The sequence below is a fragment of the Branchiostoma lanceolatum genome, chromosome 5 (assembly GCF_035083965.1).
Source record: "Branchiostoma lanceolatum isolate klBraLanc5 chromosome 5, klBraLanc5.hap2, whole genome shotgun sequence".
In the NCBI taxonomy this organism is placed as follows: Eukaryota; Metazoa; Chordata; class Leptocardii; order Amphioxiformes; family Branchiostomatidae; genus Branchiostoma; species Branchiostoma lanceolatum.
The window spans coordinates 7663586-7681912 of NC_089726.1; the positions used below are offsets into that span (position 1 = coordinate 7663586).

At 40.6% G+C, this 18327-nt stretch overlaps 2 protein-coding genes across 3 annotated transcripts in view; both read right to left on the reverse strand.

The window, feature by feature from the left end:
- Positions 1-595: 595 nt before the first annotated feature.
- On the reverse strand, positions 596-4813 carry LOC136434756 (retinol dehydrogenase 13-like). 2 transcript variants are annotated; one of them, XM_066427795.1, is made up of 6 exons: positions 4682-4813; positions 3485-3610; positions 2983-3174; positions 2587-2865; positions 1901-2114; positions 596-952 (listed from the first exon to the last, which is right to left on the reverse strand). In XM_066427795.1, exons 1-6 carry the CDS (start codon positions 4689-4691, stop codon positions 850-852), a joined length of 924 nt encoding a protein of 307 aa, XP_066283892.1. In that variant the 5' UTR covers positions 4692-4813; the 3' UTR covers positions 596-849. The 2 variants fall into 2 exon arrangements, with proteins under 2 accessions (XP_066283892.1, XP_066283893.1); XM_066427796.1 differs by having other exon boundaries at positions 3485-3629; positions 4682-4804.
- A 2683-nt stretch (positions 4814-7496) lies between these two features.
- The window catches only part of LOC136435121 (stabilin-2-like), a 138308-nt gene continuing 127477 nt past the window's right edge, over positions 7497-18327 (reverse strand). Inside the window, exons 53-67 of the mRNA XM_066428352.1 lie at positions 17921-18064; positions 17709-17765; positions 17183-17306; positions 16571-16720; positions 16145-16249; positions 15857-15964; positions 15146-15336; positions 14351-14492; positions 13771-13895; positions 13204-13323; positions 12666-12800; positions 12125-12229; positions 11522-11683; positions 10718-10825; positions 7497-9712 (exon numbers count right to left, since the gene is read on the reverse strand). Of these exons, the coding sequence (XP_066284449.1) occupies positions 9656-9712; positions 10718-10825; positions 11522-11683; positions 12125-12229; positions 12666-12800; positions 13204-13323; positions 13771-13895; positions 14351-14492; positions 15146-15336; positions 15857-15964; positions 16145-16249; positions 16571-16720; positions 17183-17306; positions 17709-17765; positions 17921-18064 (1833 nt within the window). The 3' untranslated portion in view covers positions 7497-9655. The remainder of the gene's footprint in view (positions 9713-10717; positions 10826-11521; positions 11684-12124; positions 12230-12665; positions 12801-13203; positions 13324-13770; positions 13896-14350; positions 14493-15145; positions 15337-15856; positions 15965-16144; positions 16250-16570; positions 16721-17182; positions 17307-17708; positions 17766-17920; positions 18065-18327) is intronic.

Below are 18327 nucleotides of genomic sequence, written 5' to 3' on the forward strand. Positions count from 1 at the left end.
AGGACAACAGAAGGGTCCGTTGGATTTAGGAGGCAGTATGGATCATGAAGTCAACACCAGTGATGAACCAGGACGAGGGGGATACAAGCTCAGCCACGTTTGGAATTGTGTTCTCGACGCAAAAGCGCCACCTACATCAGCTACTCATAGTGGCGAGAAGCAGTACTCCAGTCAGAAGCTCTGAAGAAGGTGTCTGACAGACACCAAAATGTCAGCAGGTGAGATTCCTGGTTGAGTTAAAAAGAAACTCCAAATATCCAATTGTTATAAATTGTTGAATGTCACAAGATGATAGTTGCCATTGCAACCTGAAGAATACACCTCTTTGAATTGAAGTTGTGTTGTATTTTATTGTCAAAATGGGTCTTGATATACACTGTCTCATTTTAGCACATTGTAACTGTCAGAATAAAACATTAACTGATGGTATACAATTATTATGTCATTGATATAAGGCCATTGAAAACATTCCAATATGTAACACAATAGAATACTCTAAAACAGTTATGAAGAACACAAAATGTGCCACACAAATGGCTCCACAGTTGCACAATGCACCTACGTCTAGTCATTCTAATACATGTGTAAGGGGGCTGTCACAGTTGTGCTTATTATATCAAGTTTGTATGAGTTCTGTATGTTTTTTTTTATGTTCAGTGAATTTGAAATACTTCCACAGATTCTAGTCATAGAATATTCCATATCAATCCATGTACAAAAATACTTAATAATATATTTTAAAACAACTTATGTCCTGTCATAAAAAACATTATTTATATGGAACTCAAATGGACTTGATACACGCAAGAGTGGGACAGCCTTGTAACAGCAACAGAATCTGTCATTTCTTCAGTCCTTCTTGAGTCCGACCATTTCCTCGCTGAGGTCCCACAGTCGTTTGGCGGCCACGTCGTCTCTCCCCTGGGGGGCAGGCTGCTTCGGCACACAGTCACTGGGAGGGAGAAGGACAGACTGTCTAAAAACATTGCTGTGGATGTTGTGATATCTATTTTCCACGACACTCCATAACATGTACATCATGTATTGTGCCTTGTGGCTTTAGTCTTTGATGCACTGCCATCTTGATTGGTAAGGGCGCCCGTTCACACTTGTGTGTATATTCAAGTCTATGAGTTGCTTATTAATCTTTTATCTTCAATCAAGTTCAAGGCCCCAAAAATTTTGGGTTTTTTTCAATGACTAGACTGCACAACGTTGGGTCAAAGTTAAAAACAACTTCTTTCCCACAAATTTTACCTTAGCCAAAACATATCAATACGCAACTCATACAGACTTGAATATACATTGTATGCACTAGTATGCACTAGTATGAAGTGCTATCTACACTGTATAGTCAGACAAGCAGCTGAACCTCTCAAGATTTCATCGGCTTATATCTATGGTATCACACTGAAGTGCATTACAGTATTTTGGAAGAAGAAACTTAATCTCCTAGCAGATGTATGGTGATACCTTTTGTTATGAAATTGCGCTGGCTGTTTTTTTTTTTTAAGTAAGGCAAGGTATCCAGTGAAAAAATAGGCCCCAGTTTTGAGTCTTACAAAACGCTTTAAAAAAAAGATCTGTGCATCTGCTTGCACATCACATGTTTATTTGTATTTCATACCTGGTAAATCATGGCGTAACACACCAGGTTTGTGCTGAAGACTACAAGCTGCATATCTGGACAGACTTATTTGATCCACTCACACCAGGAAGGACCCCTACTCTTTTCGATAAGTGTGATGGGTTCTTTTATGTGCTCGAGGTGTACATGTGGCTCTCCTCAAACAGGGGACCTCAGTACCATTTAACGTTCCTATTCAAAGAATGTCCCTGACCAAAGCTAGGTACTCGCTTTCACCTGAGTGAAGTGAGGAAATTCGTGTAGTCTACTTACGAGAAGTAGAGTCCGGATCCCTCTATCTGTTCATCGACGGCGCAGTGGATGGTTGTCTGCGCTCCCTCCCACTGCGACTTGCCGAAGGACCGCACCATGCACCAGAAGCAGCACTTGCAGCAGGTGTACGTGCACCCGCAGCCCTCCGCCATGTTCCGCTGCAGCTCGGTCTCGATGACGCCCGGGTGGAGGGAGTTCACGATCACGTCAGTTCCTTCAGAGGTGTAAATGCAAGAGGATTTTAAACACTTGTGGCTCTTTAAAAAAGCTAAATTTGACATTTTGAGGCCGTTGGATTGTTATCCATGGTGTTTGCGGCACGGTATTGGAAGGCGGAGCCCATCCCTTTCCTTCCACCACCTTTTACCCACCCCCACCCCCACCAAAGTCAGGTACTAATTTTTACACCTGGGTGGAGTGAGGGAAGTCGTGTTAAGTGCCTTTCCCAATGACACAATGTCTAGCCTGGAATTGAACCCGGGACCTCTCAATCTCGCATCTACTTGGCTAGACAACCAGACATTTGACACCATTGAGATAGTGCTGTATTTGAGAATGGAATGATGAGAAGTTACAATCACTATTTCATACATATCAGGTCTCTTAGACAACTTTCAGTTGAGCTATTCCCTACCTCAACCCAATATATTTGGAATTTCTAAAACTGTAGAATAGAGAATACCCACCTTCTAACCTCCTGGCCAGCTCGTTAGCAAACAGCACATTAGCGAGCTTGCTCTGACAGTAGGCTCTGTTTGGTCCGTAGTTGTTGGTCAGATTGACGTCATCGAAGTACATCCTCCCTGACTCGTGGGCAAGAGAGGACACCACGACGATGCGGCTCGGGGCGGAGGCCTTGATCTTGTCCAGGAGGAGGTTGGTGAGGAGGAAGTGGCCGAGGTGGTTCGTGCCAAACTGCATCTCGAAACCGTCCGCAGTCTTCCAGGGAGGACAGTACATGATACCTGATACAGAGAAGGGAGAAAGGGAGAAAAAAAAATTATTCAGAATATTAGCCCAAAATTGACATCTACAACAGACTGCAGTTGTTGTAAGCATTAGATAATGTCCTTGATACACACCGGCATTGTTGATCAAGATGTCCAGTTGTCCCTCCTGCTGGTTGATCTTGGTAGTGAATTCCCGAACGGAGGCGAGCGATGCCAGGTCCAGCTTCTCCACCACCACGCTCTCGTTCCCGGTCTCCAGGCGAATCTCTGTGGCGGCGGCCTCCGCCTTGGTGAGGTCACGGCAGGCCATGATCACCCTTGCACCTGTTACAGGGTGGGCAGGGGGGGGCGAGGATCATACTGTTACAATTGGAGACAGCCTTATGTTCTGACAGGCCCTAATCCCTTAACCAGCTGCTGCTTTTCCGTGTGCCTTTGAAGCTGACAGACAAACAGAAAAAAGCCCAAACAATACTTCAATCCATTAGGTGAAGTAATTATCATTTGAATATTCCATTAGATATCATGGCAGAAAATTTCAATTCAATACTAGTAGTATCTTGAAATCCTTCAGAACAATCAATCAACGAATGGCAGTTCACTACTTAGTATTCAACCAAGGATGACCTCTGACCTCTCCTGGCCATGTCCTTGGCAGTGACCTTGCCAATGCCGGTGTTTGACCCTGTGATGATGACAGTCTTTCCATCCAGTTTCGCCTCGCTGCGGCAGATGCCGCCACGACATCTCCTGCTTGGACCTGGGGCACAGGTGTAAAACTGTCAGTAGTTTGTTATACTGACAGATGGAAGCAGATGTTGAAAGCATAACAAGACACAAGTTAAAACAAAAAGCTCCGCCTCAGAGGCGTCGCCAAAAAGGTCTACCGCCTGCGCCCTCTAAGATACAAATCAGTAAAACAGTTATACAAAGCTGTGAAACTGCGATAATGTGCAGTGAAACCGAGCTGCACGTTACATGCCTGTGAGCTAAAACCGTCGTTTGAATTTGCAAAGAAATACCCATCATTTTCGCTAGATATACGTTATAACTTTATCACCGACTAGGATAACTACACAAATCAAACTTTCACTTGAAATAGAACTAGAAATATTGACCCGATCCCATAATTGTCCGGAAATACCGGAACTTGACTAGGGTATGGTACAGAACTACTTCGATCAGCGATGTAACGTTATTGTTTGCAGAGGCGTCACTGTTGAACAAACAAGTGTATGGCGTGGCCATAGCATGGCATTCACAGAGCGAAATCTAACGTTACACCTGCGTGGTTATTGGTTTGTAACTGATACGGAAGATAAACAATGATCGACCGCACACGTCCAAGCTGCTCAGGTCACTGTACTGTGTGAACCATGGACGACGTTTCAAACCATTTAACATAGGAGACAGAAAAAAGATATTTCTTTGATGTTTTAACTATGATCAAGCATTAACAGATATAACCATCTATTCGTCATTGAAATTTGAGGGGTATTTTTCTGTCTGAAGTTCATGTTGTATCACTACAATTGTGATCTTATAGTTGTAGCGTTACATGTAACCTTACATTAAATTTATCCACCGATATTGAAGTGTTATTGACGGTTTTAATGGTTAAATCTTTCTTCTTTGCCTGGTGTAAGATTTATAATAGTCAGGAAGCAACGTTTTGTTCATCACGGTAAACAGTGACATTGACGCTGGCCGAATCTGAAGGAGCCCTGTCCCTCTAAAATGTAACACGTTACCGTACGAGTATCAGTTCTGATATAACTGTAATCTATCCTTGCTATGGCTAACTAGCAAAAGACAATTAGAATATACTCACCACCTCCCATAATGCAACGTCGACAGTTAACTTCTGATTCTAGTTGCTGCCCCCTGCAGGAAATACAGTCCTTCTTCCTTTGACAAGAGCGTAATATAAACTGCTGAGTCACGTTCAAAAACGCAATATTGGGGGTTAAAGGCCACGGGATCAACGTTCTCTTGTCCGCACGGGCGTCGACTCGTTACGTAAAAGTTCACATGTTGGTTATGTAACGATATCAGAAAAGCTTTTAAATGAGAAAAATTAAAATTTCTATTAAAAAAGGTATAATGCTTTTGTTGGTATTAAGACAAAGATTGTTGTCTTATGGTTAGAGTTGAGATTTGAATCGTTTCTGTGCCCTTTTCTGTCTGTACATTCTGTCTCTACAATTTCTTTATTTCAAGTTCGCGATATAAGGATATATAATGATCGATCCTGGGAGCACAAAGCCCTAAAACACCAGTGTTGAACCGGGACGACTCGAGGGGGATACAAGCTTATGAAACAAATCAATATTGGGGGTTCAAGGCCACTGGATCAACGTTCTCTTGTCCGCACTCGTTACGTTGACTCGTTACGTAAAAGTTCACACGTTGGTACAGAGGCGGCGGCACGAAATTTTGAATGGGGGGGGGGGGGTATTTGAGATGTATTAATATCCACAATGACGAGCGCCGAAGGCGTATGCTCCCCCGGAAAATTGTGAAATCTAGACCCTCTGAAATGCTATGTCCTGCATTCTGAGGGGCAAATTTTGCTGGAAGAGTAAGCTAAGTTTAATAATAGTTTAGTTTATTGCAAATTCATGCCCGTAGGCTAATTGCATGTTTGTAAAAAGAAATAACAAAGGGTTTCAGCTTGATTTGGGGGGAATGGTGCCCTCTCTACATATTTATCGCCAGAGGCACGACATGCTCCCAAGGGAAAATTAAATATTTTTGATAAAATTTTGAAATCTAGACCCTCTGAAATGCTATTTCCTGAGGGCATTTTTTCTGTAAGAGTAAGCTAAGTTTGATGACATCTTTATCAGTTAAAAGAAATACAGAAGGGTTTCAGCTTGATTTGGGGGGAACGGCGATCTCCTAGACTCTACCAGTCTCCACAGGTCGCTGGGAAATTAGTAGAAATTGGCCAAATAGTCAGATATGGGTTGCCATATTTGACCTTATCTCCGTAGCCGACTCCCTTCAAACATTTGACTCTATTTGGCCAATTTCTACTATTTTCCCAGCGACCCGTGGAGACTGGTAGAGTCTAGCGATCTCCCGACATGACTCCCACGGGATTTTTGACCCATTGAAACGCTGTTTCCTGAATTTTGAGGGGCAAATTTTGCTGGTAAAGTAAGCTAAGTTTAATGAATCTCTAGATATGAAGAAATACAGACGGGTTTCAGCTTGAGTTTTGGAGTGCGACGCCCCCGAGTCCTCCCGACATATTTTTCGCCGGCAACATTCTTCTTCGAGAAAATTGTGAAATCTTGACCCCTGAAACGCTTTTTCCTAAATTTTGAGGGGCAAATTCTGCTGATAGATTAAAGGTCATTAAACAAATACAGAAGGGTTTCAGCTTAAGCTTTGGGGGGCGACGCCGTCCCGACGCTGCAACAATCCTAGGGCGGTCCGGGAGTATGCTAACGTCGGAGAAAATTTTGAAATCTTGACCAGTTTGTACCAGCTTGTATACCCCAAAGTCAAGTTGTCACTTGTTTTACAAATGTCCGTCATAGTTCAGGCTATTCCACCGTTTGAAATTCGCACAGTGATGACGGCCACTCGAATGACGGATATAATTTTGTGACGTCAGGAAGGGGGCTATCGTTGTTCAATAAATGATAATCTCAGGGAGTGAAAAATGCATACTATTTCACAGTATACGATGAAGTACCCACTAATTCCGCGCGCACCAAAAAGTATTCAATAGTCTACTAAACTCCCCAAGTACTCTCAGTGCTAAATACAATATGTCTGACAAGGGATGAAAAAAGGTGGGTTACAAACTTTGATTTCGGGGGCGATAAGAAAAACTAATTTGAAATATATTTCATCAACAATTAGCCTTCTTGATGATATTCGGAGTCGAAAATATTCACACTGAAGGAAGTGTCTATACGTATCCCTATACGTATAGACACTTCCTTCAGTGTGAATATTTTATATATTAATATATTAATACATGGGTAGGGTCTGCACGGGGTTATTGAGAATCATATTGTTTTACAAAACACACGTCGCCTAATTCCCCACAAACGGAATTCTGTACAAAGTTGGCTGATTACATATTAATTGATACATAATTTATGGCAAAATAGCACCCCCTCCTGGAGTTTACATACTCCCAGCAGACACGATATGTTCCTCACCTCCCATAGCGGCCCTGCCCTTCCGAGCCGCTGAACACGGTTCTGGCGACGTCGCCACCAAACAGCTTTCAGCCATTCAGAGGGTTTGCTAAAGCTCGTTTTGAGCAAAGCCGCAAAGGACGCTGGTAAGCTATCAGCTTACGTCTTACATCGCTACTTAATTATTCATGAGCAACCAACGACTATTTGTGCCAAATAAGGCTAGCTCATTAATCATTTATGAGCAACTGTCAGTGACGTCCCCATAACCCAAAATCTCCGTTCAAAAGATCAGGGCTGAGACCGGGAGGGTTTGCCGAACATTTCCCGAGTGGGTTTCAGCGCTATAAAAGAGGGTGGGAGTTTAGGACTCCTTTAATGAGAGACATGCCTGGATTCACTACAGACTTAGTCCTCAATGGCAGTATTTCTACTGAGCATTAAATAAATCTGTATCACAAAGAGGCAACACTAAGCAGACAAAAGTATGATGTAAGAGATAGATTTAATCAATAAAGTTGTTTACATTTATATTACAGAGCTTGGCAACATCAAACAGTGTCTCATCATCAATCCATCACAATTATGTCTTATTGTCCATTCTTATGTACATCTTTCAATCTTTCTGATAGTCTTACTCTTAACAAACATGACCATAGTAGAGCCACTGCAAAGGGAGAAATGTTGGCGGCGAATTGTGCGGTAGGAAGAAGATGGTGTGTTCACGGTGGTTTCTAGTTTGGGGTTGATACAAGGGGAGAGGCGGGAAGAATCAGTCAAACAATCCGGCCGAAATTTTTTTGCAGTCATGACCACGAAAACCGCAAACGTAAAGCCGCCACAAACATCTCCCCTTTCACAGTATTTCATTTAATTTCTTTTCAACTCAAAGAACAGTTATTTGGTTGGAATTTTGTGGCGACAACACTTTGGAATGAAAAAGTTTTGGGATTTTTCAGCAGGAATCTTGTATGGCTTTTGAATGTTCACATCAAGCTAAGGCTGTTACAGTGAGTTTGGATGGTATAAAGTTGGTGCTATTAGCTGATAGCTAGCCATACAGCATGAATATTAATAATGTACATGAAATGATCTTTCCATATTTTCAACTCTTCTTGCACTTACCTGTATCTCACGCTAGCAAAGGTCTAAGATTATCTTACAAACTGCCCTATTAACATGTCAGTCAAAAGCTACAATGAGGTGCACATACAACTGAGGTCGAACAACCTACATGTGTACAGGGCAGAGCAGAAGTAAAACATTCCCTTACACATATAGTTAGCCCTTTGTTACAGACAAATCGGTTTTGTCGCTATCACTTTACATTTGTCCAAGTTTCTGGCCACTCTATGGCACTTCATGACTTCCGTACAGGCAGAGCTTGAGGTAAAAAATGTCTGAAAAAACATGTTTTTCAAGCGAGTAGCTATAGCTGTTTGACTTGTGCACTACGATCTAGCATGCTTGCAGATGAATAAATAGCATTTAGACAATACAGTGGAATCTGCGTAGGGTGTTCATAGTGAAGGTGTGAGGCTACCTTCATCACTATTCAAGCATCATAAAAACTTCTTTATAATAAATCTTAAAGATAACACACATAACTCTATAGAATATCAACATTTGCAAGAGATTTCCTTATGATGATATTAAATATTTCATCACTTACCAACTCCATTTTAACATAAGTTTTTTTCCCTTCAGACAATACATCATAATTTTGTCTACCATAAAATGTTAAAACCTGTACACAGAAAATTATTTTAGACGGAAATACTTCCACATATCTAATCAAGCCACTGCAAGCAACAGCTTTCCTCTGAACATCATTCTCAAACTTTGGCCCCTCCTATTGCACTTCACATACCCCAAATTCAACCTCTAATCTGATGTGTGCATAGCAAATTCATGATGACAAATGTATTGTACAGTCAAGTCTTTCGGTCCGTAAGATATTCACATGTGTACTATACTTGATAACTGTAAAAAATGGTTGATCCCAGCGATGGGAAATCTCACAACTCTCTCAAAAAGTTGTCAAACTTCATAACTTTACAAGACAGCATCATAGAGCCATCGTTTACCCTAAGGAAGTGAGTTGTTGTTGTGCACACCACATTTAGTGTGTACACATATCAGTTAAAGGAACTGACAAAACAGTCAATTCTTGGACCTCCGAAATTCAAATCATCACTTTCTAGTAACATCCTTACTAGTAGCAGGCTCTAGGCTTTTTTTGGCTTATAATGTGCTTTTTTCTGACGGCTCTGATGGTATCATAGTAGTATGATGTTACTACGATGAGGTAGAAGAGGCTACTTTCTAAGAGGTCTGGGACACACAATATGGATTCCAACGTGTTTCTGCCTCAATTTTGTCCATGTGTTTGACCCTTCAGAAGTTACTCATCTTTAAACAGGTAACAAGAATTTGAAGCTCAGAGGTCCAAGAATTGAATTTTGCTGCCTGTCCTTCTCAACAGATGTGGACCAGTGTAAACACACTGAAGAAGGGGCACGTCTTTGGGGTCACGTTGTGTGTTGAACTTGAACCTGAGAATCGTGGGGGCAGCTCTCCGTGGTGGCACCGTTGGTTGTCGTGGGTGGAAAGCGTGGGCAGGAGAGGGGACGTCACGGTCGGGGTCATGCTGTCACTACAGAATCATACCCGTCCTGTTGCCTCATCAGTTTTTCTTCTTCCTACAGTGACATATTACAGAACTTTCAGTAAGTGCTATCCAGTTAAGGGCCTAACACTAGTTGTTTGACTTTGTATATGATTCAATATTAAATGTAAAAGTTTGATATGACAACTTTCAGTCTTTCTTCTTCCTAGAATGACATATTAGAGAACTTTACAGAAACTATTCAAGTTTAAGGTCAAGGGCCTAACACTAGTTGTTTGACTTTGTAGGCAGTAGTAGTGGGCAACCTCAAGCCAACCGTATACACTCACGCCGTATCTTCAGAAAAAACGCTGTAGCCGCATAGTCCCTGTTTAAGACTTTTTATTCAAGCCCACATCCAGACCAGTTTTGCCTTGGTGGGGCTTTCTCGATGGTGTAAGGTTCGAATCTAGTGGTTTGACTTTGTATATGATTTAATATCAAATGTAAAGTTTAATATGACAACTTTCAATTGCACACATTATTACCAATATGCTCCATTTTGACTTTTGTTGATGCTTTCCCAACACCAAGAGTGCTAGTCTTTTGCAAGCTCTTTCTCTATATGTCATGAAAATAGAAAAGTGGAATTCTCAACTCAAAGACATACATGCATATGACTTTTGTACAGCAAATTGATATGGAGGTATATGTACATAGTTGTGGCCAGAGCTGAGACCAGGCAGGATGTGTGAATGTATTTGATTTTATTAGTTTGTCTCTGAGAACATACAGAGCGAACATACTGTAAGTAAAAATGTTACAACCTACAATACAAGTATCAACAGTATTGTGTTTTCCAGATGATGTTTGTTCGCTTAAGATCAAAATTGCTACTCTCCAAGCAGAGCATGGGTTTCGGCTGTTTTTTGACGTGTTTTTAAGCGTTTTTGTCGGGCTTTCTTCTCATACTGTGGGTTGGCTAGACAAAAAAAAGATGACAAAGTAGAAAGCCAGAAAAAACGCCTAAAAACACGTCAAAAACCAGCCGAAACACATGCTCTGCTTGGAGAGTACAAAAATGCATGGCCTGTCTCACCTCTAAGTTGCACAATTTGCTGTACGTTGGATTTTCAAAGGTATCGAACTCTGCCTCCTCCTTACAGTTGTTGAGATTGTCAAAGGTGACGCTGCCCCCATCATCAGTCTGGGGGAAACAAGAGAGTTAGATTGACAGGACTTTATCATGTTAGGTATTCAGCCAGTATCCAGCAACTGCATGAGATCAGTAAATGAGTCTCTATAATCTTACTGATAAACAAAAAACAATTATTTACATACCAAAGTTGTGTTCATGAAAAATGCATCTTATGCATTAGGTGCAAATTTGCATGGTATAATCTGATAGAAAGTACTTCATGCTTGCCAGCATGCCATTCAAATAAGGACAAAATCAACCTTGTTGATCATGAACTGTTGTATCAAGTCGAAAATGCTTTACAATAATACTGTTATTACAACTTGATCAACCTTCATCAGTCACTGACGAAAGGTAGTGGATGCTACCAGGAACGTCTGACCGTTTACAAATCTATCCAGTTGTTTGAGTAACTGTTATTTCATATATTACAGGATGAGTTGGCATACAACAGTTCAACATTAGGTGTTATGTGTTCCAAACAAATATAGCAGCAGGAAATATTACTGTAGGGTGGATTGATGGTATGACGCATGCCTCGGTCACAAAATACACATAATACAGAATACACAAAAATCAGCCGAATAGCAAAGAAAGGCCAAATCAGGACTTTTTTTATAGGTTTGTCAAGTGATGTATAAAGACCCCAGGGCATCTTACACATCACTCTATAACAAACAAAAACAAAAACGACAAGAACAATACCTTTTTATACTTTCCTAAAACAGGACTTCTTTTGTGCCTCTTGACAAAGAAGCAAGCGGCCACCATACAGAGCACCACCACCAGGAGCAGAGCGATGATGATGCCAGCTATCGTTCCTGATGTCACTGTCGGGCCGACGTCTCGGATCTGCCCACTGGCTTTCTGTAAACACAAAAGGCAGAAAATGTAGGAAGTATTATCACAGTGACTACAATCAGACTATATCAATTGGGTTCTGTTCCAAGTGTTAAGGTGTCATTCTTATCCATGTATAACTTTTTCACTTGCTTTTACTTTTGCTTTATGGTATAATTCAAGCTCTTCTAGGCTCTAATCAGTGATGTTTTTCAATTTCACTCTTCCTATAATTAACTGTTAGCTTTTTTTACTGGACAAAAAACGAAATTGAGAGGTGTCATTGTTGAGAAAAGTTAACTGTCAAAATCTCTGCGATGACAATCAAAGGCAACGCTATAGATAAGACTGCTGAACATTAAAGATATTGACTAATATATGCAAGTGTTAGTCTTTACTGTACATGTTCCTTGGTTTAAAATCTAGGATGAGAATTACAGCTAAGATATAATTGTGCTGGGTACCCACCGGTGCTCTCAAAGCGAAGAGCGGTCCCTTGATGATGTGAATGATGCCGTTTGTAGTCGGGATGTTCCACTCCAGAACCTCCTGGTCATTCACCAGGTAAACCCCCTGTAGGAGGAACATTACAGTTAGGAGGAGGTCAAAAGAGTTCAAGATAAAAACAGAGTGCTGGGAGGAAAAGTTGAATTGAATCTTTGTTTATTCTAAGAAGCTGAAATCGGCACGCTGGCCGCTTTTCATTGAATCTGACTAATAGTAACTAATTAGAAACTGTGTCAACCAGTTACCAAAACTATATTCATGTTGATCTCTCAGTTCAGCATTAGTCATTCAAGCCTGAGAACCAACAGATTGAATTGGTATGATCTTAAAATGCCATCATGCTCATCCAAAGACAGCTTTCAAACTCAATATCCTGCCAACTAGATTCCGCAGCTGTAAGCTGACTCAGATTGGTTCCAAAGTTTTTTTTCTCCAAATCCACTCTGGAAAACTTTCTACTTTCTGAGCTAAGAGGTTTGCACCTGACTGCCATCGTTCTTACCTTTTTAAAGTCTGCTGTCACGACTAGCTCCATGTCTGCCTTGGTCTTGAGCACCATGCCATCCTTGAAGTCTTCATACCTCACAAACGACTTGCTCATCAGCAGGTGGTTCTTGATGTCCTTGTCTGATAGAGACTAACAGGAAGGAGAAGAACAATTTTGAATGAATGATAATTGTGCTGTTTTATTACTCATTGTTTTATTTTATTCTTAGTACTTAGTCAATTGTCTTAAAAAAACCTAGTTTACTTCAAAATATCAAAATTTATTTACTTCATGATTGTGCAAAAGGAATGTTGGGCATGGAAAGAATTGCAATAAGGCAAAACTGAAAACAATTCAAAAATAAACAAGTGAAAAAACTGATGCACATTGATAGAGTGCCTACAATATGAGTGTTTCAACTTACGTGACTGCATATGCATATGTAACATTAAGTTGTCTGACATAACATAACAGAAACAGAATACCATATGAAATGCACTATGGAGATCAGTTTTTTAAAAATCTTTGGCAGCACAAAACAAAGTTTCCTTACCATATTAACAGGCAGTCCTTCATTGCTAGGAACAAACAATGTCAGCTTGAGCTGGGACTGCTCCAGTATTCTCCTCAGCTTCCTTCCTTCTGAGGATCTTCTTTCAAACAACTGAACTTCCTGCAATCATAGACAACACAAAAGACGTTTATGTTACTGTCAAATTAAGTTAAACATTACACCAGCATGGTCTAAGGAAAGTACATTGTCATGATGTTAAATTCCACTGTTCTGAAACTTTTCTAATACTGATACGTTGAGTTTCATCATATTGACATCCATTAAGCACATCTAACTCTCGCAAGACAGGAAACAACGGACGATAACCGTATAGTTAGTGTGTGTATTCTGAAGACAAATAGGCATTCCATGAAATTCGAATAAAACTTCCGAATATGTATATAATATTTGGCAAAATAAAAGCTTAAGGTTAACAGGGTTGTCACAAGTGTTCCTTGAAAAGTCCTTGCAATTAAATGCAAGACGACTACAAGAAATTCAGCATCTCTTTAAGTCAGGCATTAATATTCAACTGTCCTATCTCAAAAACATTTGATGAGTCCTTACAATGTAGAATCTGCTAAACTGTGGCGTGAACTGTAGAGTCTGGTACACTTCGCTGTTACACATGGTTCCGTTTCCAACAAAACTCTTCATGCAGCTGCACTGCACGTCTCCAGCAGGCTTCCTGGCTGTGAGATGCAAAACAGATAGGATAAGTAGAACACTACTTTTTATAACCCCAATGTTAAGTCTACTTACTAGTAGTATACTTGGATAGGATAAGAGACACTCTTGTTGTTTTAATTAGGAAACCAACCAGAAAAACCATAGACCGATCCCATAGCCCCGCCCACCTCCGACAAAATGTAGAAATGCAAAATTAAAACAAAATGCAAAATTTGTTCCCCTTAAAAACTTCTCCATGTGATCAGCTAAAAATGCGGGAAGCAATTATTTGCCTTCACAGAACTTCATGACAATCATTATGTACAAAGTGAAATAACTACTGGGTAAAGACTTTTAATTGGTAAAAGGACTCTCCCATAAGTGCTTGAGTGGTTAAAAATGATAAAAACACAAAATAAGGAAACAAAAAGTGTTCAAGATACATTCAAGCTCACCAAATTAGCATTCCTATACATACCTGATGGCCTGATCTCCACACATCTGCCATTGGGTGAGCAGCCTCCGTTGTTGACGTCACACCTTCCGATGGTGGTGCGAGGGAGCTTACACTGCTCCCCATCGCCTGTGAACCCTTGCTTACAGGTACACGTGCGCGAGTTCTTCAAGCAACAAGAACAGTTGGAGTTACGGTTTAAAATTTACAGCCAATCAGGTAAATGATTCTGGAGGTTTCTTTTACAGAAAGAGCCCCAATCTCATTGGACACATGGCATCTTGGCAGCCTCACTGCAACCGAACGATTTGACAGAGCTTTCAACGAATTTCATTGATAAGAAACAAATCTTTTTAGTAAACGATTTGTGTGTTTTGTTGTCTTTTTAGTCACACTTGTGTGTTTTGCATGATATCAAAATCATAAAGTCAAGAGTAAGTCCAATTTAGGATGTGAGGCCGCAAGCGTGCCGTGGGCCCAGTTAGATACAGTAGGGGCTTAAGGGATGGAATAGCAAGGATTGTGTGTTTGGACTATCAAATGGAAAAAAAAATTAATGATGGGGAGGGGACATCATAAAATGACAGTTTGACAAGAACGCAGGAAGCAGAAAAAAATGACAAAAATCTTAACAGAATGGTTGCCAATTTCCATTTAACCAGGCGGCAATATTTAAAAAGTAGAAGTGTATTTGCAATTTTGTAACCAACAAAGTATCGACAATGGAAAAAAAGCATGTGAGAACACAATTCTGCAAAAAGAAAAAATCTATGAATTTCCTGGATTTGACAAAACCTCAAACATGAAATCAAGGCTTACAGGCCCAGTGTATCTGCAGGTGGCGTTGGAGTGACACCCTCCGTTGTTGGCGGCACACCTGTCGATGCCCCTGCACACGTAGCCGTCCCCTTCGTAACCCTTCTCACACTGGCAGGTGGTGTTAGTGCCCACCTGGCGACACCTGGCCCGCAGGTGACACCCTCCATTGTTCAACGCACACAGGTCGATCGCTGGAAGCAGAAACGGTGGATTGATTCTCCATGAAGCCAAACTTGAGAATGTCATAGATTCACGATTTTCAAACATTAAGTGTTGACTGTATTTTGTATGAAACAAACTGGTGTGGGAGCTACACTGCAGATAAATATAATCCTAAACTCATTTACTACTACTAGTTTTGTAGAAAGAGAGATAGTATGAAACAGGCAGGTAATGGCAACAAATAGTCAGGGACCTTTGCTTCTACAACTCCAAGTGAAACAAATTTCTTGACTAGTGATAAATGAAACATGTGTGACTGGAGACATACCCGTCAAGTATGTAGTATATATTTGTAATATGAAGAAAAGATTATGGCTGTGACATGCTTTTTGATATGAACATTCTAAAAATGTGATTAACAGAAAAATGTCTACTTTAAGAAGATTGAGATGCTTAAATTTGCTGCTCAAAACAAGTCATTGGATGAGATCAAAACAAAACATTTTATAAATTAAGGTAACACACATTTGCAGAAACTAAGACTCTCACCTGAACACCTTCTGCCGTTGCCCTGGAAGTTAGGTAGGCACTGACACATGTTGTCCTCACGACACACCGCGTTCTGGTCACACTGTGGGTCGCAGGTCGGCATGGAGTCTGGAAGAAAGGTGAACATTTGACATGGAAGTGTGGTGCTGTCGATAGCACGTTGAAGTTAAACATAACTGTTTCAACATCTTAATAAAAAGATACCTTCATTCAGTTATTTTCCCCATACATGTACCTATCCCTGGAAGACTAAAAAATGTTCTGTTTGGAAAATTATCCTTGACTAACCTAGTCGCTGGTCACATTTGGGTCCAGTCCAGCCTGCCTCACAGAAACAGGCTCCATCGTTTTCAATCCCGTCCCTGCACAGGCCACGGTTACTGCACTGACAAACTAGAGACAAATAGATGCTGGACATAAGCAACAAGTACACAAACATAAAAATATCAATTATGATAGACAATGAAACTTGAGGTATTACAAACATTTTACTTCATACAGCACACAGCACAAGTCACAGCTTTTGAAGCTCTTCTATCACTTAACTAAAAGTGCCATAATAAAAATCATTACTAACATATGAGGAGTTAATCTCATTTGTAAGGTGTAGCTTTAGCTATTTGTTCTTAACATAATCAAATACACTACCATTAGAAATTCAGTTCTCTTTGCAGTGCAATGCCACTTAAATCAATGCCTACTTATATAACTTACGTTCACAGTTGGGTCCGAATCTGCCAGGATCACAGAGTTCGCAGGCCTGTCCCCTGTACCCCACGTTACACCTGCAGTGTCCGTGGTTGTCCACGCCGTCGTCACAGCTCCCATGGCCGTTGCAGGGCTGCTGGGCTCCTCCAGGGCATGCTACATTGAGACACAATCGTACAGTCAGTACACAAGTATCACTTTGAAGCAGACTGACCAATGCAGTCTCCCTAGCCTTTTATTCCCTTTGTGATGTACATTGCCTGTTTCAAGACAACTAAGAAACAAAGCAATTATAGTTTAAATCAAGGCAGTCGTCAGTTAGTGGCATTATGCCTGTAAAAAAATATCAACGCACACAAATTTCTTGAACATCATAGACCTTTCCTTTTCAGGGCAGTCACTACACCAAGAAAGACATTAGCTCTCTCCAAGAAATGTTTGTACCAAGCACGATAACAACACAATGGTCCCGGCACTTAGCTATCCTATATAGAAGACCAAATGACTGATGGAAAAATTGGTGATTCTACTCATTTAAATTGGAACAAAGTTTAATATTTCTCCATAACAGAATTGCCAGATTTTGTAGGAAGTACATTGTAAGTATTCAGAACTGACCTCTGCAGTCCCTGCCATAGTAGTTAGGGCAGCACTTGGGTTTGAGGGTGGTGTACACACACTGCCTCTTACAGCCGTTAGCCTGTCTGTAGTACGACATGTACACACACCGCTGGACTGGACCCTGAGGAAAATATGACTTCAGTTAATTTATAATCATCATGAGGACAGATTTTACCAAAGAAAAACCCCAATTTGTAGTTTAAATAGATATGATATGTATACAACATATTGCTTAAAGTTTTATCAAAGAAAAATACTTACTGAGAAACTGCAAAGCAATAAGTAAGAAAATTTAACTGGAACGAAATGTTGGTGCCAACCCTTTTCAGCACAAGAATCTGTTCATATCTTCTTTCTTTTGTCAACTAAGCACAGCATTTATTGAATTCAAAGCCCACATTTTCCCTTCCTTTATACATATTCTTCACTATTCTGCAAAATCTTCCCTAACCTATTCTAAATGCTACGAAAAAATAGACCATTCTGAGGAAAGTATTGGTAAAGGAAAAGGTGAAGTACCCACCACTGGTCTGCTGCCATCAGGACAGATATTATCTGTTCTACAAGGTCCACACTCTCCCTACAAGTCAAACAGGTACAGGAGAAAGAATACAGAAGAATGAGCCATATCACAACTACTTTGATAGAAGGAAAAAGGATCAACTGGAATGCTGGAAGCACAGAATTGAGCAAGGCTAAAGAGTTTTAAAAATTCCTGAGAGAGAAGAGTCTTACGGTGAATGTTCTGTTGCTCATGACGTCACACCTCCCGCCAATACTGGGTGGTTCCAACACGTGGTCAATTCCGTATGCAACCCCTCCTTCGAACATGATGCCCCTTTGGACAATCTTGCTGTCTTCATTGACATAAAGATCTCCCTGCAAATATAAGCACATTAGACAACTTTACTAAGTCAACCCTCACAAAGTTGTGACAAGAGTATTTTGTCCTAAGGTCTACTACTTTGATAGGTCGTTTCTATACTGATAGCAGCTTCACAGTTGAGCTCCTGGTTCCAAATAGTTGCCACAAGAGACCCCGAAAGGAAAACTTGTAATACAAGGCACAACAAGCATCTGAACGAACTACCACTTTGACACAGGAACTTGACTATCTTTTTGTCTCCAAAACTTCAAGTTGG

What these genes read in the sequence shown, in the direction of transcription:
- LOC136434756 (XM_066427795.1), bottom strand. An exon ending in CATCTTGATCAACAATGCCG is followed by an intron (nt 2,866 to 2,982) that starts GTGTGTATCAAG and finishes TCTCTGTATCAG; the next exon opens with GTATCATGTACTGTCCTCCC. An exon ending in GCTGGCCAGGAGGTTAGAAG is followed by an intron (nt 2,115 to 2,586) that starts GTGGGTATTCTC and finishes ACACCTCTGAAG; the next exon opens with GAACTGACGTGATCGTGAAC.